At 43.9% G+C, this 24,601-nt stretch overlaps 1 protein-coding gene and 1 non-coding gene across 5 annotated transcripts in view; one reads left to right on the top strand and one right to left on the bottom strand.

Moving 5' to 3' along the window:
* Nucleotides 1-24,601, bottom strand: part of RUNX2 (RUNX family transcription factor 2) — a 224,007-nt gene that overhangs the window by 42,076 nt on the left and 157,330 nt on the right. For all 4 annotated transcript variants that reach the window (XM_068960610.1, XM_068960611.1, XM_068960612.1 and 1 more), the window contains exon 5: nt 13,209-13,382. In XM_068960610.1, the coding sequence (XP_068816711.1) occupies nt 13,209-13,382 (174 nt within the window). The remainder of the gene's footprint in view (nt 1-13,208; nt 13,383-24,601) is intronic.
* TRNAE-UUC (transfer RNA glutamic acid (anticodon UUC)) lies at nt 10,517-10,589 on the top strand. The gene has a single exon. It is a non-coding gene; the product is annotated as a tRNA-Glu (tRNA).

Genomic DNA, 24,601 nt, shown 5'->3' with positions numbered 1-24,601 from the left:
GAGAAGATACAAAAAATAAAACAAGTAAATAAATAAAAAGACACCAAAATCCAGGGACCTGCATACACTTTGCACTTTCTCTCCCAACACTTTGCACTTTCTCTCCCAATTCAGTAAGTTGAGCACAAGGTTCTCATTTAGCTGTCCCTTTCTCATCTCCAAAGTACCAATGGTCATAACTGCCACCCTTAAAAGGGCTTTCGGGATGGGGTGGGGAGAGAAGTTTTTACATGGTATTCTGGTGAGTCAGCAAACTATCCATTTTCCTTGTCGTGAACAGCTTCTGTAACCTACAGAGCAGTGAGATGGTCTAAGGAATAGATTAAAAAAAAAAACAAACCCAAAGACATTTCTTGCTGTGCAAAAGCTTACACAAGCAGGTGGGGAGAGTAAGACTAACAGATATAAAATGACATGTTAGTTCAAAAACTGTCAAAGCATGCACCTGTGTGTTTTTAAAAGCTCTAAAGATAGACATGAACCATGGTGCCCTGATATCATTGTGGATCTTATCAGAGCTCCTTCTAGAGTGGTGCTCCTTTGGCTTAGGCTACCTGGAGACTGGCCTCACATCCTACAGACCTCAGAACATAAAAGTACCAAAGAAAACATCCCCGGAAGATGCTCAGAAACTGATGCTACCTGGGGGAGAAGTGGTTCATGCATCTCACGTGGTCTCTCTATCAGGCAGAAATGGAGACTAGCATTTATTTAAACCGTGGGTGTGAGAAAAGCAAGATCTCTCCTTTGAGTTAGACCATAGTTTCTGAAATTTAATAATGGGTGTGGAGAAAATGAAGCAGCGTCATGCATTTCCTGAAATGATTTGTAAAGAGTCATGGGATCTAAGAGTACCCAGACTTTTCAAATGACTGAGAAACTACATTTCATGTCTACACACTTGAACTCCGAACACTTAGGGTCATAATAAGAGGAAGGGGGAGGCAGATGGTTAGAAAAGAAAAAAAAAAAAAAGCACTGTAGGTCAATTAAAAAAGCACCAGAGGAAAAACAAGTGACTCTAGGAGAACAGGTCTTTTCTTAATGAATACGATAACGTGGGGAGAGGAGAGTGGGCAGAGAGCTTTAGAAAAGCCCTTGGAGGAAATTCCCTGGGGATAGAGTGATTGCAGCTCTGTGCTGCCACTGCAAGGGATGCGAATTCCATCTCTGGTTGAGGAATTAAGATCCTGCGTGCCACTGAGCCAAAAAATAAAACAAATTTAGAAAAAGAAAAAAAAAAGCCCAGGGAAAGGTACATATGGAAACTCAGGAGTTGCTGTTAACAGGTCCCCTTCGGTAAACACTCTGGTTAGACACCTACAGGTGTGAAAGGACTGCTTCCTAAGAACTGCTCACAACAGGGCACACCTTGGATACGGTGTTCAACTTCACGCAGAGATGGGAGGAAACTAGCCAACGGGGCCAAGCCCAAACCAGCACACAAGTGGCTCCTTCCTGTTTGTGCTGCCAGAGGGCTGCTGGGTGACGTGGCAGGACAGTGGCCAGCGGTTTCTGCCCAGACCGTGCACCCCCAGGGAGCACCTGCTATACTAGGGGACCATCACGTTGGAAGAGCATCATATTCCCACCCCTTCTCCTCTACCCACTTCCCCCTCAATGGCACTCAACTCAGGCTGGAAAAACCCCAAACATTTCTTCAGAAAACTGGGGTATTTAACATGAACTGCATAGACAGTTCTCCTGAAGATTTTGCCTTTCTGTTGCAACCGGGATCAAAGTCAATAATCTCAATGGAGGGGAGCAGTTTTACAATTTCCTATCCTAGGCTGTTTCTGTCATATTACTATCACTCATAATACAAATAGATCCATTCATTCATATCCATTCATTCACATTTCCTAACATTTATACTAAAAATGTTAAGTTCTATGTCTTTTCTAATAACCCTGCTAATAACTAAGTGAACATTTAGAATGTGCTTTCCCACTCACTTCTGGTTCTCTTGACCAAGAAGAAACATGGTCCAAAAATAGGCTTCTTGGGGTGCAAGAGGAACCCTGGCTGGGGGGCCTCTGGAGCTAACTGTGCAATCAAACACCAGCGATTCGCCTTCTCTGAGTGTCGTTGTTGTCAGGCGTAACATGAGAATGGATGGTCTCTAAGATGTTTTCCGAAGATAAAATGCTGTGATGCTAACCACTTGCAAAGTTGGGTACCCTACTACACTCAGTCCTTTCTGGAGATGGTAGCTGCACCAGAAATTACTGAAGCCCTGCTGAGCTGATCTGGGGTGGCTGGGAGAGGGGAGCTGACACTCAGGGTGCTTCTCATCACACAGCTTGTGACCCATGTCATCACAGAAGACCTCAAAAGCAGGATTCTGACCTCCCTCCTTGTCCCCAGTCAGGGTTCTCTCCAACTGACCAAGGTGGCCAGAATCACTTGGCAGAAGACCAACCCAACCGATTCACAGAGCTTAAGACTGAAATTTGAAACTTCACTCAATGCTCTGATGGTGACCTAAATGGGAAGGCTATCCAAAAAAGGAGATATATGTATAGCTGATTCACTTTGCTGTAAGGTAGAAACTAACACAACACTGTAAAACCACTACACACCAATTAAAAAAAAAAAAAGACTGAAATTTGACCAAAAAAGCAGCAATCTGTTTGGATAAAACCAGATGCCTCACAGGGTACATCAGGCACTAGGAGTTAATACAAACAATGGGAGGAGAGGGTCTCCATGAATCTCCACGAATCTTAAGAGACAATAGTGGAAGAGAGAATGAGAAATGATACAGTCTAAGACATCACAACCTCTAACAAAATATTAAAAGAAAAACCAGAAGGAAGCTAAGACAAGGTAAAAAGAGGTGTCTGTTCAGTCTCACCAATTTGGGGCTGGAAGGAACTCATCACTGTCCTACAGAAAATGAGGGAATTTCCTTACTTCAGAGAAAAACCTACTAGAAGAAACAAGAGGGCATATCATACGTCACAGCTAACCCGGTCTCAGCCGCAGCATGTCTAGGGCCTCAGTGTAAAGGCAGTAGAGGAAAGGGAACTAGTCACAAGCAGGTATGGCCAGAATCTGAGAAATGACAGGGATGTGGTGTTGGCCAGGGGACGTGACCTTCGTTCAAATCACAATATCGAACTGAATGCAGTAAATTCAAGTTCAGTTCAGGCTATTAACATCCAGGGGGGTGCGCTTATAGCAGTGGGAGTGTCACAGAAGGTCCTCAGGCATGGTGAGTCCTTTTGTCGGATAGATGATGCTATTATCTGTGGTTCTAAGAACCGTCTGCCATCACTCACTCATTCATTCATTCAGAAAATATTTATTAAGCACCTACTCTGGTACTGTGCTAGGTTCTAGAGACATGAATGGTGAATAAAGAGTCTGCATGCCCTCAATAGAGTTTACAATTTGGTGGGAGAGACTGACATTAATCAACTAATCATATAACTGTGATAAAGTGCTAAAAAAGAGATGTCCTTGGCATTGTAAGAATGTGCCATGAGGGACTCCAGCCATGCCTGGGGGCCAGGAAAGGCTTCTCTAATGATGTAATGATTAAGCCAAGAACTGAAGGGCAAGCAGAAGTCCAGAGGATACTCAGGTGGGGTTAAAAGGGCTGCAGGCTAAGCGACAGCATATACCGAGTTCCGGAGACAGAGGTAGTACAGTTTCTTTTTTGAAGAGGTGAGAAAGCCAGTGTGGTTGGATGACTGACAGAAGGTTCAAAACAGTTTGAGAAGAGGCTGGAAAACAGGCAGGAAGGACCCAGGCTATGCAGAACCTGTCGGACCACGCAAGAGGTGTTGGTTGGTCTTTATACTAAGAGCAGTGGAAGGTCACAGGGGTGTTTTTAAGTATAGGGTGACATCATCAGATACGCATCTTTTTAAATCTCCCTCTGACAACATCACAATAGAAACAGGGCAGAAGTCCAGCCCAGGACTGGACACACAGGGAAGGGTGTGTAGGGAAAACAGCAGCTGAAAGGGAGGCCAGGGTGGAGTTCAGGAGCTGCACCCAGGGAACCAGGAAGCAGCCAGAGGCACCCAGCTGCCTCTGCACATGGCCCGACCACGGGGATGAGCCCCTGAGAGGCCTGGCCTGGAGCAGGTTGGCTCTGGGTGGGCGAGGTGAGCCCCAGGTCAAGGGCCTGGGGCCTGCAGCTGCGATCTGGGCAGGCTCCACCTCATACCTTCTGGTTCAGGGGTAAAGCCTGGGCCTCTGTACCTGTAACAAGTTCCACAGGAGATGCTAACAGACGCCAGAGTTGGAGAACAATGGGCATGATTTTTACTGATGACAGTTAGAAAGGAAAATTACCCAACACTACTTGATTTAATCTTCCCTATCAAGAAGAACAATCTCCAAATAGAATGAGCAGAACAAACATGCTTAAGAGGAAATGAAGGCCCAAGACAGGTGAGGAGATAAGAGAGAGCAATCTACTGCTTTAAATGAATTCAAGTGTCTGCTCCAAGATGAATTATACCCCACAAAATTGCAAGAACGTATGGAGACTGGCAGATAAAGGGCCTCTATGTGACAGAGCAGGGTCGGCAAAGTTCTTTATATTAAGGAAAGCACGTCTTCCTGGAACTCTGTTCACTCCTAATCTTAGGTTCACCACCTGGGATTCCTTGTCCATATGACAGTTATTAAATTATTTGAAGATAATGCCTTTAAAGTTTACTACATAATTGTACTTTTACATGCTATCACCCCATCTACCTTTTCTGGAGATGGCATTGCTACTGGTAAAATCTAAATTACAACTAGCGTTTTGGAATCATTGCTTGCAGCCCACTAAAAACACTGGAGTCACTTTTGACAGCCTGTGTACAATCAACGCTTCACACTTGATCCCCAAAGTGAGAATCAGAAAGCGGGATGGGTTCACTAAAAACTTGTTTCCCAGGATTACTTGAGCAATAGGTTAAGGGAAAGGTCCTCTATCTGCTGTGCATCTTGACCTCAGCAAGATACATACCTCTAATGGGATGTACAGGTACTTAAAAGGCCCACCAGAAAGTGATCACTGACATGGGTCATGGTCAGCTTTGAAAGAGGAACACAGTAGTATATTCGAGGGCTTGACAATCCTAGTTACATTCAGCATCTTTAGCAAAGTCTTGAAGAGTGAAAAGCAACTTTCCTAAGCTTCAAGATGAGATGAAATGGGGAGGGAGAGTCAACATAGCGGATGAGGAATCAGAGCTATAAAATAACTACGAGATGGAAAGAGGAGGTGGAAGTGACACAATGAGACTGCCAAAGGACAAAAGTGCAGCTGCAGCCGGTCAGCTCCCAGACAGGCCCAGGAAGGCTGCCTTGAATGCAGCAAGCCTTTTCCATGGCCTGCACACCACAGTGTGATGGGGTGACAAAAAGCCAACACAGTCCTGGGATGTATTAACAGAGCACACGTGAACCCCTACCCCCAGATAAGACAGTGCTAGAGAGTTGTGTTTTCTCGAGGTGGGGTCAGCCCAGAACCCTGGAGGAGACGGAGCAAGCTGTGGGACCTCCATCTGTCACAGGAGGAATGGTTAAGGGACAGCCAAGAGCTCCCATCCACCCTCAGCCTCTCCCTGGGACACCTACTTCCCACCTGAACTGAAGCTTGGTTTTCTCCCCATCCTTCCTCCTAACCTCTCCCCTGGGTCGCGGCTCATTCTCCAAGGCCACAAGATGAGCCAAATCCTCTTCAGAAATTCTTCTGTCTTTCCTCTAACCTACCAACCTCTAGAACCCTCCCAGACACTGGTAAGAGGTTCCACATCTTTCTTGTTTCCCTGACTTGCACCAAGTCCTACAGAATTCCACGAGAAATTGCCATTCCCACCGACATCCACCAAAGCAGAGCCCACTTCTATTTACAAACTGCAACCCCTGCAGGAGACAATCATAACTTTGCTGACTGGCTCTTCCTCACATCTCTGTCCTTCCTTGGGTCCTCCGTGATGCTCAAAGTCATTTTCCTTTCCCCACCCACTCACCTTGCTGACAGCCCCAAAGGTGTACTGTTCTCCTAACCTTTTCCCTACATCCTCCCCACCTGAAACCACCTTGTCAGACTTTACCTTCCCAGGACACTGACTTATAATTTCAGCCCTGAGAGTTCCAGAAACTCTTGACACCTCAATTTTCTTATGTGTTAAAGAGGGTTCATAATACTGACTCTGCTGTGAAATCTGTCCTTTAAAGACTGTTACAGCCAACTGTTTTCAAACAGCTAAAAAAGCAAGTCCTTATCAAAATAAACAAAGCCCTGGAAAGAATCTGATGGTCTTCACTGGGAATGGTCCCATACAATTTTATTCCTGGAATACTTCTGCATGTATTAAAATAAAAAAGAATGGAATGAAAATACTTTTCAAACTGATAACATCTGTAATATGCTGTTGCTATTAATACTACATAGTACAATATACTCTGACTCTGAAGCCCTGGGTACCCATCCACAATTCAACATCAAAATACACCATCAGAGCATCCTATAACTGCATACCTGACTTGCCCCTCTCCTGGGTTAGTCCAGGAGGTTGAATATGTCATTATTAGACTCCTGTTCTGATCATTCTGCCCAGAATCCATTGCAAAAGGCAAAAAGGGGAAAGAAGGGTCCCTAGGCAATGAGTGACAGGGGAAGACACAAATACATGTATGTACATATATAGACATATATGTAAAGCTCAAGGTAAAAAGAGAAAGATGATGCTTTGGGAACAAAGGAGAGAAAGAAACACAGACTTCCACGGGGCACAGTCCTAAAGTCAGGCTAGAGATGGAACAGTCTTAGGGAAGGAGAGAGTGAGGTGTTATCAGAGATGGATTCTCCTTATCAAAACTAGATAGTAATTGAGCATCATGTATTCCAGACAGGAGGAAATTACAATGACAAGATTCTGGAACTCAAAAACTTGATTTTTCTTGGAACATTACCCTTCTCATCTTTTTGTAAAAACATAATAAGGCCAGAGCATCTTCATTTAAAAAGGGAATTTCAACCAACAGAAGTCCAGGGACCTTTAAGCAGCTCATCTATGGATGATGTCAACAGCTGTGGGGACAACATGGCACATTGATGGCCAGCCCCTCACAGGGTCATACTGAGCCTTATCCTTCAAAGGCAGCACAAGCCGGACCTGAACTCCACGTTTCCTTATTAGGAAAAGAGATTTGAACTCATGTTCACTCACAGGACTTAAGCTGTTTCTTCATGATGATTGTAATGGGCAACCTCTTCTAAAGAGCCTTCCTGCTCACACACGTGCATGGTCGCAGCAGATTTTCCTGGCTATTCTGCCCACAAGATCTCCAAGGAAGGAGGCAGGACAAGACTCCACAGTAACCTCAGAAATGATAGCTCAGCACCACCCAAGTGAAAGAATGGTACTTCCAACCACCTGTCTTGAGTGTGGCGATTTCAGTTCCTTAAGACAAAAGATGCCTCTAGGTGAGTAGGACCACAGCGGTCGAAAAGCAGGAGAGAGACCTCGGCAGACTCCCACTCCCCACATCCTACAGTTCTTCTCACCCACAGTCACGCTTCCTGCTCGGCTCCAGTCACTGCGCCCGCCGTGGGCTCACCCTCCTCACACTCAGAGCCACAGAAACTGCAGCCCCACCCACTTCACCTCCAACTCCTTTCACACTAAAGAATCACAGGACCACTGGGCACTCGAATAGGACGCTGTGCTCCCCTGTGTCTAAAAGGCCTTGCTAATAAATGTTCCAGTGCAAGCCCAGCAGACTGAGGGCTAAGACAGCCAAATATCAACCTGGGTGAAACCCAGCTGGCAGGGATTCTCCTTCATTTTTAACTAAAATTTATTTTACTTCAACTTTAATTGGAGGATAATTGCTTTACAATGTTGTGTTAGTTTCTGCCGTACAACAAAGTAGATCAGTGCTACGTACACACATATCCCCTCTTTTTGTGGATCACCTTCCCCTCTAGGTCACCACAGAGCACCAAGTATATCTCCCTTTGCTCTGCAGCACCTATTTTATACTTAGGACCGGTAGTGTGTATGTCAATCCCAATCTCCCAATCCATCCCATCCCCATCTTTCCATCTTGGTATCCGTACGTTCGTTCTCTTCACCTGTGTCTCTATTTCTTGGGTCCTCTTAATGCTTAAAGGAGCGTGTTTGCCAAGGAGGGGAACACAGAATCAGACTGAAGTTGGGCAGAAAACGACTTCACTTCCGTCAAGGAAACCATCAATAAGACCACATCATTCTACATGATGTCTGCCACGTCGTTTTTTTCAAGATACCCCTAAAAAGGTTACCTTGAGTATAGGTTCATATATAACTGTCCATTAACTATCAAAAACAATTATGCTGCCTTTTAAAGCATAATTCAGATATTCACAATGCATCATTTTTATGAACGTTTTGTCCCTGAGGGTCCTAAAAAATATCCGAGGGGGAAAGGAAGATGTTGGTCCCTTAGGACACGTGTCAGATTGTCAGCAACCTGCCCAATTCAATGGCCATGACGCTGGTTGCCCACTAAGAGTCTGGAACTCAAAGTCAACTAAACTAGCTCCAAAAGCCTAGAGCAACACATTTCTTGAGAGTCCTTTTCCTCTACCTGCAAAAAACCATACTTTTCACAACTGCTTTAAGGCTTCAGTAAGAATTTTGTGTAAAACTAGTCTGTAAATGGTAACTGCTGCTGCTGCTAAGTCGCTTCAGTCGTGTCCAACTGTGTGTGACCCCACAGACAGCAGCCCACTAGGCTCCTCTGTCTCTGGGATTCTCCAGGCAAGAATACTGGAGTGAGCTGCCACTTCCTTCTCCAATGCATGAAAGTGAAGTCGCTCAGTCGTGCCCAGCTCTTAGCGACCCCATGGACTGCAGCCTACCAGGCTCCTCCGTCCATGGGATTTTCCAGGCAAGAGTACTGGAGTGGGGTGCCACTGCCTTCTCCAGCAAATGGTAAAGAGCTGCACAAATAAAAGCCTGAAATGGGAGGAAACAGGGACAGGAGAGAAGTTCACTTCAGCCTCCCAAAGATGCTGGAGGTTGATTGTGCAGGGTCCTCCAGCCATGTGGATCTTGCCCTAATTCTGATATTAACGACTCACTAGAGGGTAAGTGGGACTCTGAGTAAGTTATTGAGCCTCTCAGACCATCAGTTTTCACATCACCACCTAGCTCATAGACCCGTTGTGAGAAATGCCTGCTACACCATATACAGCAGCCACGGCAGTACTGTTGACACACAGCAGCTAATAGCAATCCAACTCAAAGAAGTACTAGGAAAGAGATTTGGGCCAGAATAGTAACAGGTCACCCTTCCTGAAGAAGTCAAACACCTGCTCACTCATTCTTCACCAAATCTAACGTCGCCAAGCAGTGGGCACCACCAAAGACAGTGGGGACACAGAGATCAGTAAAACATAGCCCTGCACTTGGAAGATTCTGATGGAGGAGATGGACACGCACACACACAACTGTCACCGTGTTCAACAGTGGTGTGGAGATTGGACTTGATTTGGGTAGGCTGGAAAAGGCCTAACAGAGGCGCCAGCATTTGATCTGAGTTCTGAAGAAAGAGAAGTGCAACCAGTCTTAATTCCCTCCCAGATTCCTGCTGCTGTTTCCTGAATGATGACCCTGCTCCTGCCTCTGCCCCCTTAGGACCCGTGCTTCACACAGCAGCCAAAGTGAGTTCTTAAACACATGTGAGTAAAACAGATGACTACTGAGAACCTACTGCAGAGCACAGGGAACTCTGCTCAGCGTTCTGTGGTGACCTAAATGGGAAGGGAATCCAAAAAAAGAGATATAGGTATACATATAGCTGATTCACTGTGCTGGACAATGGAAACTAACACAACATTTTGTAAAGCAATTATACGCCAACAGATTGTTTTTAATGTGAATTAGATAATGTCATTTGCCTGCTTCACATCTTTCAATAGTACCCTTCTGTGCTCAGAATAGAATCCACTTTCCTGAACAGGGCCTGGAAGACTCTCCATTATCCAGCCACTGCCTACTCCCCTCGTTCACTCCACTCCACCTGCCAGGACCTTCCTGTCCCCTGAACGCACCACACTTGCAGCTCCCTGAGAGATTTGGCCTGAGTTCCCTTTGGCCAGAAATTCCATCCTCAAAGCTCTCCAAAGAGCCCTTTCCCCACTTTCCAATCAAAATTAGCTTCTGCCCTGCTCTCTCTCTCATCCTCCTTTCATTTTCCCAAAGCTTTTACTATTATCTGAAATTATCTTGCATGAATGCTTGACCCAATTGCTGACTATATGTCACCAAAACACAAACCCCTGGCAAAGAGAAACTAAACTATCTTGTTCCCTTACATCCCTGTCTTGCAAACAGAAAGCACTCAATAACTACTTTTTGGAGGAATGAAGAACAGCATGGCAGAATGCCCACCTCAAAGGTTAGATGGATTTCCCAGTCTACCAGGGGCTGAGTCAGCTTTTTACTCCTTCTAGATGCAGCTTACCCGTCCAGAGAGCATTTTGAGTTTAAAAACAGTGCTTATGGGGAATTCCCTGGTGGTCCAGTGGTTAGGACTCGGCGCTTTCACTGCCAAGGGCCTGGGTTCGATCCCTGGTCAGGGAACTAAGATCCCACAAGCTGCATGGCGTGGCAGAAATAAATAAATAAACAATAGTGCTTACATGAGCAACATCTCCTGACATAGTTATCACCACCATTATCACCACATTCTGAATCAAAAGAAGTGGATATTTTTGACAGACTAGGTGTTTCCTAGCACCCAGAGACAGGCAACCGATGTCTGAAAGATTAAAAAAAAAAAAAAAAGAGGTACAGAGGAAGCAACTTCCTCAGGAAACCATGGGGAGGCCCTGGGCCCTCAGGCAGAACGACAGCCATTTAAGACCTTGACAGTGACAGGCCAGACCAATGCTGCAAAGAAGCCAGCCCACTGCACGGCTAGGACCCTGAGCCCCAGGAACCACAAGAGACACTAACATGAAACATTGAAGGCTTAGGACTTCCTCAATTGATAATTCCTAATTTCATGTCGCTCTTCTGGGAGTTCAACTTGACTTTTATGCTGGCAAGTGGGAGAACTCAGTGATTATACAACCATGATCACTATTAAGAAAATAGATTCTTCTTAAAAGAATCTAACACTCAAGCTCCGAAGGCCATTTTAAAGACATCAGTCATTAGCAAAATATAATTAGTAAACAGTTAAGGATCACATTGGGCTTCCCTGATGGCTTAGTGGTAAAGAGTCTACCTGCAATGCAGGAGACACAGGTTCGATCCCAGGATTGGGAAAATCCCCTAGAGAAGGAAATGGCAACCCAATACAGTATTCTTGTTTGGAAAATCCCATGGACAAAAGAGCCTGGTGGGCTACAGTCAATGGGGTCATGAGAGTCAGACATGACTTAGCAACTAAACCACTACCAAGGATCAGAATACAAAAATCACACATTTAAAGAACCCAGGGATTGCAAAATCATAGAACATGTATTTTCCTTATATATATCATAATAGCCATCATAGTCCTTCCAAATCACGTATAAACACATTTATATATGTGTACACATGGTTCTACACACACACACACACAGAATCTAAAGATTCCTATAAAGACAAAAGGACAGCTATTATGACCCTTAATCACTAATATAAAATCCACCACTTAAACAAACTACTGCATATAAAAAACAAGCTATGAGGATACATTGTACAGCACAGTACATACAGCCAATATTTTATAATAACTATAAACAGAGTATAATCTATAAAATTTTAAAATCACTGTTATACATCTGAAACTAATATACTACTGTAAATCAACTATACATCAATAAAAAATTAAAAAGTCCATTACTTTAAATGCATCAGCACCTATAGCCACAAGCTTCAAATTCACAAGTTAGTGTGAATTTCACCCTGGCATCTTTATCAAGGACCCATGTCTAGTGAATACATTAACCTGACTCCTACATTTCAACATTTGGAGATTTATTTAAATCTAACACATGATTCTTCTTCACAGAGTTCTAAGGATCTTCCCTAATACAGGTTTCTGTTTCTCTTCAGTGCTTAGATATTTTATTTTTATAGTTCTATATTATATTAAACACATATACTCAGGCATACCCAAATTTTCAGACTAATAGAGACCCACAGAAACATAAGTAAATATCCAAGAAGATATATATCTAATATGGGCAGGAGAGAAGCAGACGCAGGTCATTTTGTTTATAAACAATTATGCTTACAAACCACTAAGGACACTCAAAACCTAACTGCTACAGACAAAAACTAACCCTTTGAAATGATCCAAGTTTATCATACATTTTATTCTGAATCCTTTTCCCTCTCAGCTGGCCCCTCTGCCAACAATAGTAACTAGATGGTCTATGAGTTCCTTGCTGCTCTCAGTACTGTGATGGCGAATTAAAGATGTACAATGATTAGCACACTTTATCATCACCATGACATAAAAGCAATCAGACTAGTCCTACAGTAAGATCTGCCCAAGCCAGACAGGATTAAAAAGAGAAAAAGAGTTGGGAGTCTTAATGCACCAAATGTGAATGATTAGTCTGTAATGCGATGCTGATGTTCATTTTGAAGAAGAAAAGTGAAGCAAGAAGCACGCTGGAATGCACGAAGAGAAACGTCGCATGAAGACCGGGAGCTCAACGGGAATGGGCGGGGGAGGGGGTGGGCTTCTGCCCAAGGAGCCGCTCCTTGGTCTTGCCTTGTAACCACCAATCAAGACTTCCTGTTAGCCCTGGGCAGTTTTCAAGCACACTTAATGAAATAGTTATACATGTAAGAAACTTAAGCCCAAATCTGAGCCGGTAACACTAATTTTCTAATAGTGAGGGTGTGATGGTATCCCCCACACCACCTGGACACAATATAGAGAAACACAACACACATTCTCCCGGAGAGCATGGTATAACCATCCCACCTCTGCTCAGACTGACATCACTATGGAGGACAGCATCCATAGAGACTTCCCCCAAGCTTCATCCCCAAGTTAGTGAATATTGGTATTTGCTTTTTATTAAAAAGAAAAAAATAAAAGAAAAAGAAGAAGGTCAGTATCTTCAAGTGTCGATCTCTTTCATCGTAAGCCATTTCCCAGCTCCAGGAGTTGTGAAGTGAACGCGTCTCATCTGGAAGCCCCTCACCCCCAGCCTGCCGGAGTCTGCGCAAGTGAGACCTAGGAGTCTGTCTTACCTGTAATCTGACTCTGTCCTTGTGGATTAAAAGGACTTGGTGCAGAGTTCAGGGAGGGCCGTGGGTTCTGAGGCGGGACACCTACTCTCATACTGGGATGAGGAATGCGCCCTAAATCACTGAGGCGATCAGAGAACAAACTAGGTTTAGAGTCATCAAGCTTCTGTCTGTGCCCTGGAAATAGCAAATCATAAAATAAAAGCATATTAATTAGCTGAACAATTGACCATGCTAAATAGATACGTGAACATACATACTGGGGGGAGGGAGGGGTAAGCCAAGGAATTTGCAATACTGATCTTTATAATGAAGCATCTGTATAATGTCTTCCATTTCAAAGGGCTTTGTAAACATCATTCCATGGTTAGTGTCCCTGGCTTGGTTCTGAACGGAGAGCTGAGGGGTCCAGAGAGGTGACTTGGGGCCCAGTGTCAGTGGTGAGGTCTGGATACCAGAGCCCAAAAGGGACTCTCTGGGCGCCCTCTCTGGCCTCTTGGTGAGGCTGGGAAGGGTGACCATGTCCGGGACTGTGTTTGCTCATTTTAAGAAGGTGGAAACACCCCCATGAAAGTTGAGTCTATGCATGGAACACATACTGGGCCGTACTTGGGGCAGAGACAGAGACAAACACACTTGTCAAAGGGACATTTCCGTGATGACCATAAGTGACTTTTCCTTTTTTATGTTACAACTGTACCTTATGACGACTCCTTTCTGAAAAATGAAAACTCAAACTGAGAACCCCTTTAAGAGGGAAACAGAAAAACAGGCAGGGAAACTCAAATTCTCGAGAGGAATGTGGCTATTTTGTGATATGCCAAAGCCTGAAAGTGTATAATAAACTATGTTTGATCAGAGAGAATGCTTTTTTATTTTAAATCGAGTACTGTGGTTCTGTAAGAGAAATTGAAAAATACCCTTTGGGTTACCATGGGAATGTGAGAATCCATTATTTTGAAAAAACAAGAACAACAAAAACTTTGCTTTGCCTCTCTTCTAGTTTATTCGAGTATAAAATCCAAGGGAATTCTAGATATTAAAGAATTATGCAAACTGAAATACAATCAAGATCCTAGGACTTTAAAAAAATCATCCAATCATTCTTAGCAAAGAGTATAGTATTGCCTTGGTACAGGTATTAACAGGAAAACATCTGAATCTTGATGCAACATTAGTTTAGTATAAATCCATAGAATGGGACTGGGGTGAACAAGTAACATTATGTCTACTGGCTAAACAGAAACACATTTCATATTCTGCACCAGTGAAGCCCTAGTATGTTGCCCCAACAGTTTAGTAAAATGTTAAGTAACTGAAGCTAATTTAAAGAAGAGCCATTTAAGATGATGACTAGAATAAGAATTTGCAGGAAAAAATTAAGGGCATTGACAGTACTATCCATAATAGAATAAACCTTGAAGGCAGATTATTAAGAGCCATTGAGAATGGGAAGGTCGATTCTACAAGTAGTAAGAACACCTCCTCACCCACTTAGTACAGGATAAAAGAGATATATCAGGACAGGGTTAAGCCCAGCATTAGAATTTCCCAACTATAAGCTGTCCTCCTAAGACAAATTCCTTATTTTATTTGCCCCCAAATGTATTTTCCTGTCTCCTTTTTCATTGCCTACCCAGCCCAAAGAAAACAGACAGGAAGCCAAGGACTGGTAATAGGAGTGTAGCTGCCTTCACAGCCAAACATGTTCCAACTAAGGCCCATTAACTGAAGTGCACCCACCACCCTATTTCCTGCCAGTGTTAAGTCTGGGGCCTGCTACAACCGAGGGGCCGAAACGGAGAAAAATGATCAGGACAAACTAGGAAAGCTCATTGTTTACTGATGGCTGTTTTCCCCACCATTTATGACATTTTATCCAGATTACAAATAGATTATAGAAATCTAAAGGACCTTTATGTGTGCCAGTTGCTCAGTCATGTCTGAGTCTTTGTGACCCCATGGACGGTAGCCTGCCAGAAATCCTCTGTCCATGGGATTTCCCAGGCGAGAATACTGGAGTGGGTTGCCATTTCCTTCTCCAGGGAATCTTCCTGGCCCAGAGATCGAACCTGGGTCTCCTGCATTGCAGGCGGATTCTTTACCGTATGAGCCAAAGGACCTTCAGAGACTATCCAAAACAGCTCCCAGGCCCCAGAAAGAAAAGTGCTCACAGATGAAGTGACCGAGGCCTACAGAGATAAAGCAACTAGCCCGCGGATCTCAGCTACTGACCACCTCAGCCTGGATCAGGATGCAGTTCAGGTCCTAGTAGACTAAGTTTTCTACACATTGCGTGGCACCATCCACGGTGGATCCTAGCATCTCCCTTCCTCTCTCAGCTGCTACAAAGGACTGAAAAAATTCAGACTACCAGAATGAAGGACCTGAGGACTAAGCCCTGCAAGGCGTCAGGCTGGTTTTCAAGACAAGCAGAAGCAGTAGCAAGGATTCATCCACAAAGTTAATAGCTCACCCATTACCCTAAACAAACTTCCATCAATACACTTTGCTGAATCTAACAAGGTTCGCAATTCGAGAATTACATAGTACTCATCACACTTAGATCCAGGGATTCTGTTGTTCATACACATAACCAAGAAAAAGTATTGGTGTGGTGTTGATACAGCTGTAAACATTAACAAGAAAGCTTATGGAATTGTCTCTGGAAGTTATTTTTTTAATAGGCCATATTTTGGGAATGGCAGATTCCCTGAGGGTTGAAGGGAGGGCTCCATGATCTCACATGGTTCCTCTATATAGTGGGGCTTTATGGGGGCCACAGTCACAAGAAAATTTAATGAGCTTTGCCTCTGCTTTCTACAGACCTTTCATTAGGTTTTCATGGAGACCATATGTGAGGGCTTTCCCAGTGGCTCAGATGGTAAAGAACCTGCCTGCCAGTGCAGGAGAGGCCAATGACAAGGGATCGATCCCTGGGTCAGGAAGATCCCCTGGAGAAGGAAATGGCAACTTGCTCCAGTATTCTTGCCTGGGGAATCCCATGGACGGAGGAGCCTGGAGGGTTACAGTCCACAGGGTTGCAAAGAGTCAGACACAACTGGGCATGCATGCCACGCATGGAGTCCATATAAGGTGTGAACTCAGCACACAGGTGTGTGAGGACACATTTATTTCCTCTGGTGCTTCAGGGCAGTGACAGGAGGTCGTAAGCAAGAATCAAGGACTTCAAGGAGCACGCGTGTGTGAGAAATTTAAGAGCAGGTGCAATCTGAAAAGCCTCAATGACCTTTTGGAAATGATCCTCAAAGATGAGCTACAACCAAGTATCTGTAGACACCCTACAGTAATTCAGGGAACATCTATCTGCAGTTGCATCTGTACAGAAAACCCTGCATTTTTCCTTCTAGAATGTCTGCCCCTCACAGCCACCACCATGACCACAACAGAATCCTTGTAGGAGAATGAAGAGCAGAAGCTAAATGGTGCTTCATCTTTCAACCATGACAAGTACCTGCTACTACTAAACCACTTCAGCGTGACACTTGAATGACAGGCTGAAAGAAGAGGTACTTAAACCCTCAGCACCCAAGACATCCCTTCAGAAATCGAGGACCCGGAGGACAAAGGGTACACTGACTTAAATCAAGGACAGACACTCTGCCATGGTACTGAGAGAACCAAATGTCATCTGAAGGGCCAAAGGAAGGCTTCCCTGGTGGTCCAGGGGTTAAGACTCTGCAGTTACACTGCAGCAGGTGTGAGCTGGATTCCTGGTTGGAGAACAAAGATCCCGCATGCCACATGGTATGGCCAAAAAATAATAATTATTTTTTAAAAAATGTTTAAAAAGATAAAGGACCAAAGAGTGGATCTTCCAAGCAGGAGAAAGCTATGAAGAATGGATAACTGCTGTCTTGTATCTGTTGCTATTGCTGCTGCTGGTGGCTCAGTGGTAAAGAATCCACCTGCAACATAGGAGACTTGGGTCTGATCCCTGGGTCGGGAAGATCCCCTTGAGAAAGAAATGGCAACCCAGTCCAGCATTTTTGTCTGGAATATTCAATGGACAGGGAAGCCTGGCAGGCTATAGTCCATGGGGTCACAAAGAGTCACATACAACTGGGAGACTAAACAGCAATTGCAGCAACAAGGAGCTTGGAAAAATATGAGTGTCCATCAGCTCAGTTACACCCGGGGCTCTGGAAGAGGGTCCTGGGAAGGTTATTCTTTAAAAGTTCACCACATAGTCCATCGCGCAACCGATGCAGAGAGCCACAGCCCAGGATGATCCCACAGCCCCACGAGCTCAAGACCACCAACTCACTCCAATGCCTTCCCCCACTGCTGTGGTGAACCTTGACCTCTATCCTGAGATTCAGGTTTGTGCATCCTTCTGTCTACTTGACTTTCCCCTGAAGCATTTCAAAGGTATCTTCAATGCAGTGTATTTAAGACAAAAATCTTGATTCTTTTCTCCAAGAAATCCTGTTCCTCCCTAAGAGCCCCCCTCTCAGTAAATGGCACCAGCCACTCTGTCCCTTAAGCCAAAAACCTTGACACCATCCTTGACTTCCCCTTACCCCTCAAACCCCGCGTTCAGCCCATTATCGAGTCCTGCCATTCCCATCTTGAGAGTCTACCTTGAATCTATTCAGTTCTCTCATTTCCACCAGCACAGCCCTGGCTCAGGACCCCGTCAGGTCTCTCTGGGCATCTGCCATTGTCTCCCTCCAGTGTCCCATCCCAGGACCTCTCCGTCTTCTGCTTAAAGAAATCACGCATCTGAAACGCTCTCCCTTCATTCTCCACACAGCCTACTCTTTCTCATCTCTTAGACCTCAAGGTGAACACCACCTCCTATGAGGGGTGCCTGCCTACCAGACCCAGCGTAGGCTCCCTCCCGCTTGAGCACACCCTGTTCAATTCCCTTGATGTCTGTCGTCGCAATCTGTAATCATCTCAAGCACTGATTCATCTCAAGACTGAGTCTCACGAAGACAAGCGCTCTGGCTTGTTTACAACTATATTCTCACAACCCAGTTTAATCCCCATCATATAGGTGCTCAATAAATGTTCAGACAATGAATGAATGGTCTCCTTTTTTAGATAAATATCTTGGTTTAGAGAACTTTTTCTGTCTCAGGATATTATATTACAGCACTATCTTCCTCCCCGCCACCCTCAAAAAAAGTCTTCCTTTTTTGTTTGGAAATCGCATGAATCCAGTGGGCTAGGCTCCTTTCTTAGAGACCAGCCTTTATTGGGTGCTTCCTAAGAAATTTCCCTGAAGAACATTCATTTAAGTGAAAGCTTCCTTGCTTTCTGAAAATGTCCCATTTGCTCTTACTATAATTCTATTTCTTTTTATTGGCACATAATTGCTTTACAAGGTTGTGCTACTTCCTGCCGTACAACGAAGTGAATCAGCTGTGTGTGTGTGTGTGTGTGTGTGTGTGTGTGTGTGTATGTGTGTGTGTGTGTGTGCGCATCACCTCTCTCTGGGATCTCTATCCCATTCCCCACATCCCACCCCTCTAGGTCATCATAGAGCATCAAGCGGAGCTCTCTGTGCTATAGAGCAGCTTCCCGGTAGCTCTCTACGTTACACATGGTAGTATTCGTGTATCAATACTACTCTCTCAGTTTGTCTCACCCTCCTCTCCCCCACCCCGCTTCCTGTTATGTCCACACGTCACTATAATTCTTAAGCATCGCTGCAAGTGATTTAGAATCACAGAGCTGAAAAGGACAAGAGAAATCATTTAGACTCAATTTTAGAGCAATGCACTTCTTTAATGGATGAGGACTGAGTCCCTGAGAGGGGAGGTGACCTGCCCAAAGTCACATAGTTAGTGTCAGGATGAGAACTCAGGTCTTCTGACTGCTGGAGCAGGGCTATTTTCCCTCTCATGGCCAACCAGCTTATTTTAGATTAAAATGGCACATCATCATGGACTCAAGGGAAATCAAGGTCAAAAATTAATATCAAATGGGGAAAAAAAAGGAGTTTTCAGAACAAATTTCTTTCAAAAAGTTTAGTGTGTTTGGCTGAATGTGACTTTTGTTGCAACAAACGCAGGGGCACAAGAAGAAAGCGTGATGGAAAGGTCACAGCATTCACACATCTCTAGAGCAGAGATGCATGAGGAACGTTAAGTCATCAACCAATAGTCTAATGGTCCCATTCTTCCCCGCCTGGCTCTTTCAGTCCAAAGGCGCGGCTCACCCCCAGCGAAAGTTGGGAATGTTGCCATTAGAACTTCTGCTTTAAAAATCATGCATTTGAAACTGGTCCATGAAGACTCTGAAACTGTAGTATGTGAACTATGAAAACGAACGTGCCACTCTAATGTGACCCATTTTGCCCATTTTTATAAAAGTCGATTGAGCCCGGTCAGAACCTCACGCTCTCTGCACTGTATCTGCAGCGTGATGCACTGCCTCGGCTACAGCACCCTCTTGAAGGACGCCCAAGTGTACTGACAAAAGAGTACCCCTTTCACAAGGGGTATGCCATGTCACAGCCCATCCATCCTCACGTGGCACTGCGGGGTTCATTTTGCTGGTCACTGGGGCGTGATGCCTGACAGCTCCTCTCTTTACACAAGTATTTGAAATTGGTTTTAAGTGCTCCTTGCTTGGGACCCTGGTGGCCCAGTGGCTGAGACTCTGTGCTCCTAATTCAGGGCGCCCAGGTTCAACCCCTGGTGAGGGAACCAGATCCCACATGCCACAAGTGAAAAACCAGCATGCTGCAATGAACATGGAAATCACATGTGCCATAAGTGAGATCTGGCACAGCCAAATAAACTCTTTTTTCAAATAAAAGCACTCACTTCTTTTATTAGATATCTATCTACTTGCATCCCGGGTATCAGGAAGACACAATTTTTAAATAAATGTTAACAGGCAGATCTGCCCTAAAGCATCCATCAGGAACCAGTGCACGCCCATATCCAGGTCAGTTAGTCCAATCAGTGTGTCCTGATCATCTACCATCCAAGTCTCACTGGGCATAGTAAGCGGGGGGGGGAGTAAATGTGTAAAACAATGTCCTTGCCCTCAAGCAGCGCATAGTCTAGTAGGAAAGAAAGAGGAACAATTACATATAACTGCAAAGGACTGTGAGGCAATCACTGAAACACTACAGTTTGGGGATCTATTGAAGAACTGTTAGTACGGACCACTTCAAAATATTAAGGGAGAGGTGCTTTTGGTAATTAAGTAAGAATATGCCCTTGCCTTTTAGAACAAATAATTATAGGTTAAATGTCCTGATGTTTGGTGTTTCTTGTAAAATATTTCAGTAAAATAACAAATGAAGCAAATATGGCAAAACGCTATTCATTATAAAACAAGGTGATGGGTATCTGGGGTTTGATGAAATATAATTTCTTTTAATTTTTCATGATAAAAAAATAACAAAATGCCACTGGAAAAGCAGTGGAGCAACTGCTGTTAACTAAAAGGAAAAGGGAAACCCTCACCGATGAGCTCATTATGTCCTCAAAGGTGGAGGAGGATTTCGATAAGCAGAGAAAGGAGAAAAGCTAGCTGGAAGACAAATGATAAAAACTGTCTGAACAGTTATTATATATTACATATAATAAATATATATGATATATAATATAATATCTATAGAAACTGACCCTAATAATAACTGTCCTATGATCAAGATAGTGCTGAATATATATGTGACATTATCCTAAACAGAGGCAAACCACCTTCAAATCACTTGACACCTCTCGTTTGACAGCTATACAATCCTTTTCAACGATGCAGTATATATTTACATATGTTAATCTGTCCTTATAAACAGATTATTCTACCCCTTGCCCAATAAAGTGACACTTTAGAATCTGTGAGCCTCCCCGGCCATGCATTAGGCTTCCCTGGAGGACAGCGGGGGTCTGGGAAGATGTGAGCTAATTTCGCTGCCAACAAATAAGTGACAGAATAAGATCTGGGCCAGTATCCCAGGGCTCAAGCCACAGGATAGAACCATCTAACAGTGTTGAGACAATGACTTAGAGAGTAAAAAGGAAGATGGGAGAGGACTTGCAGAGGGGAGAGAATTACAATCTTTCAGAGTTAATAGGTTATATGCAATAGGGATGCTATTCCACAGCAGTTGTGAGGAGGGGGGACAAAAATGATGCCTTCAGTCCTAATCTCTCTACCCTGAAAGTGATACATGAGGGAGTGTTTACAGAGAGGGGTTAGGGGACAGATTGACTAAATTTACTAATTTTTTTTCACTTTTAACTTTTTATGTTGTATTGAGGCCAATTAACAATGTTGTGATAGTTTCAGGTGGACAGCAAAGCTACTCAGTCATATACATGTATCCATTATCTCCCAAACTCCCCTCCCATCCAGGCTGCCATATAACACTGAGCAGAGCTCCAGGTGCTATACAGTAGGTCCTTGCTGGTTATCCATTTTAAATATAGCAGTGTGTATATGACCATCCCAAACTCCTTAACAATCTCCCTTCTGCAACCGTAAGTTCCTTTTCTGAATCTGTGAGTCTCTTTCTGTTTTTATGTTCATTTGTATCATTTCTTTTTAGATTCCACATATAAGGAGTGTCATATGGTACTTCTCTGGTGTCTGACTTACTTCACTCAGTATGGCAATCTCTAGGTCCGTCCATGTTGCTGCAAATCAGGTGAATTCTAAAGTCATAATTCAATTCCAAATGAAATTACTTGGAATTTTACCTCAAAGGATAAGCCTTACTCTATCCGAGAGAGTTTGGTTTAGATGGTTTTCCACAAAAGCACTGTAACAGAGATGATGAGACAAACTCCAGTCAGTTCTTAGGGAGGCCATGCCAAGTTTGGGTCCAAACACTTTACTGAGGCTCTAGATTAAAAACCTTGAATTTCTGCATTCCTACATACGTGTGAAAATGAAAATACTGTTGAGAAAAGTGAAACTCTTCTTTGTTTACATTCAGAGGACTACATTTCACTGGTGGTTTGTGAAAGTCTAAAAATCGAAGACCTGTAGCCTTGTCACGCTTGTAATGTTTAGACAAGCTCTTCGCCTCTCCCTCACACACCTCCCCACCCCCTGCCCATGCCACTGCAAACAGTCCCAACCAACTTCTCCTCAAATGTCCCTGTTTCCATTAATATCACCATTTCCCATCTCCCAGGCTCAAAATCCAGCTGAGGTCTTTCCCACCTCCCTTTCCTTGACCCCAGCTTCCATCCAGTCAAGCCCATGCCTATAGTATCTGCAGGTCAAGTCCATCTACAGGGATGTGCCCCTGGGTTTCATTTCCACTAGGACCACGCCTAACCTCTCACTTGTGGCTAAGACACCAGGGCAGCAGGCTGGTATATTTGAAACAGCAATGACTGGTTGTTGCCATTCCCTTCTCCAGGGGATCTTCTTAACCTAGGGGTTGAATCTGGATCTCCTGCATTGGCAAGAGGATTCTTTACCATCTGAGCCACCAGGGAAGATTCTGTATGACCACAGAAAGTGTTTAATGGAACTCTCTGAGCCAACTAAAAATGAAGAGATAGTTTTCATACTTCCTAAAGTCCTTTTAGTGCCTGAATCCTAACAGTGACATTACTTACCTGCTCCAACCCTTCCCATTGTCTTAAAGTGTCTACTGAATGAAGCAGAGCCCCTGAGCCTAGCAAACAAGAACCTGGAGAAGATGGTCTCAAGGTACCTTATCAAGCTCTGTTCCAAAGGCTCCAACTGTACTGCTACCAACCTAAGCTCTGTTCATACTGGAGTCCCCACAGTTCTTCAGAGTCCCCATGCCTTTGCCCAAGCTTCCTCCTCCACTCAGAATTGGCTCTCCTCAGCATCTACATTGGCCAAATCCCTTCCCAGCCTCAACCTGGTCATCACACTGTTCCACTCTTTTCTGTCTCAAGGGCTTTGGTGAGTCTTCTGGTTTCTATCACGGCAAACTGAAATCAGCTACAACTGCTTTTTGTCCACTGCATGTGGTTATGCTTAAGTGTCGTAGGCATTCAGTAAGCATTAACTCCCTGGTGCCTCAGATGGTAAAGAATCTGCCTGCAGTGCAGGAGACCCAGGTTCGATCTCTGGGTTGGGAAGATCCCCTGGAGAAGGAAATGGCAACCCACTCTGGTATTTCTACCTGGAGCATTCCATGGACAGAGGAGTCTGGTGGGCTACAGTCCATGGGGTTGCAAAAGAGTCAGACACAACTGAGCGACTAACACTTTCACTCTTCCATGAATTTATCTAAAATTTAAAACCCTCATATCTTAGGTTCTCCTGGACTTGACTATGAACCTGAAGATGAGTATCATGTTTTACATCTAGCACTCTAGCACAGAACTTAGAGTCTAAGTACAGAGAAGACACACAACAGATACTTGTTGAATTCAGAGAATTTAGAATTCTTTCTCCTTTTGTTCAGTAAAAGTCAGAGAGGAGAGGGGAAAAAAGGCTGGTTATTGGGAAACATTTCCCACAGTTAAATTGATGAGTCTCTAATCTTTGCTGGGAAAGGCTGCTGAGTCATCTTTTTTCCTAAGACTATGCTGTCTGGTTCAGGTCAAAAACTATTTTGGGACTAGAATAATGAAACAGACTAAGAAACTGTTCATGTTTAAGGCCTGGAGCTCCTCTGAGCCGCTGGAAATTAGCAACTGCGCCCTGTGATGTGTGCCTGGGGCCCCAGAGTGCACATAGGATGACCCGTGAGACAAGACCGCCCTAGACTACTGTTAGTGTTTGGTTCCAGTCAGAGGACCACAGATCATAAACAAATCCCCTTCCAGGAGATTCTTCTCTGATGGCATTTAAAAAATGAACTAACAGAGCTTCCCTCTGAGGGCCCTTCTTAATCTATAAACCAATTTCTAAAGGACAAAAAAAATCATAATCACCACCACATATCTTCAAGGGCCCGCTTTCAAGCCCTTGAACATAGTCAGGCATGTAGAATTCAGAGTTCATCAGGAAAGAAGAGAAGAAGAACAGTTTCACCCAAGAGAGGTCTGAAGCCTTCCAAGTCTCTTGGGTAAAAACATAATTATGGGAAGAAAAACATAATCTACTCAAGAGACATAATTACATAGTTAAGCCATAGACTACATAGAAATATTCTAGGAACTCCAGTTCATAGAAAAAAATGTTAAAAGCTGAATTTGCTTTATTTTAATAATATGAGGCGCCAGTTTAGATCAGTGAGTAAAAAGTTCACTCTCCCAAACTCGCATTGAGTCATTTTTTTAAATATAATTAGCATGAGAGAGATCATTGAAGGACAGCCTCTTTCAAAATTGAAGCCTTCTAAAGGTTAAAGAATTCAAGATCTTTCAATAAGCACACAAAAATGAAAGAATTGTGAGATATTAATTTGTGTGGATATAAATGCAAGTTCCTTTATAACTTTTAGATTTAAGGCAAATTCCCATGATCAAAGA

The sequence above is a fragment of the Capricornis sumatraensis genome, chromosome 22 (assembly GCF_032405125.1).
Source record: "Capricornis sumatraensis isolate serow.1 chromosome 22, serow.2, whole genome shotgun sequence".
NCBI classification, from domain to species: domain Eukaryota; kingdom Metazoa; phylum Chordata; class Mammalia; order Artiodactyla; family Bovidae; genus Capricornis; species Capricornis sumatraensis.
This window is presented reverse-complemented; position numbering and strand designations above follow the sequence as displayed.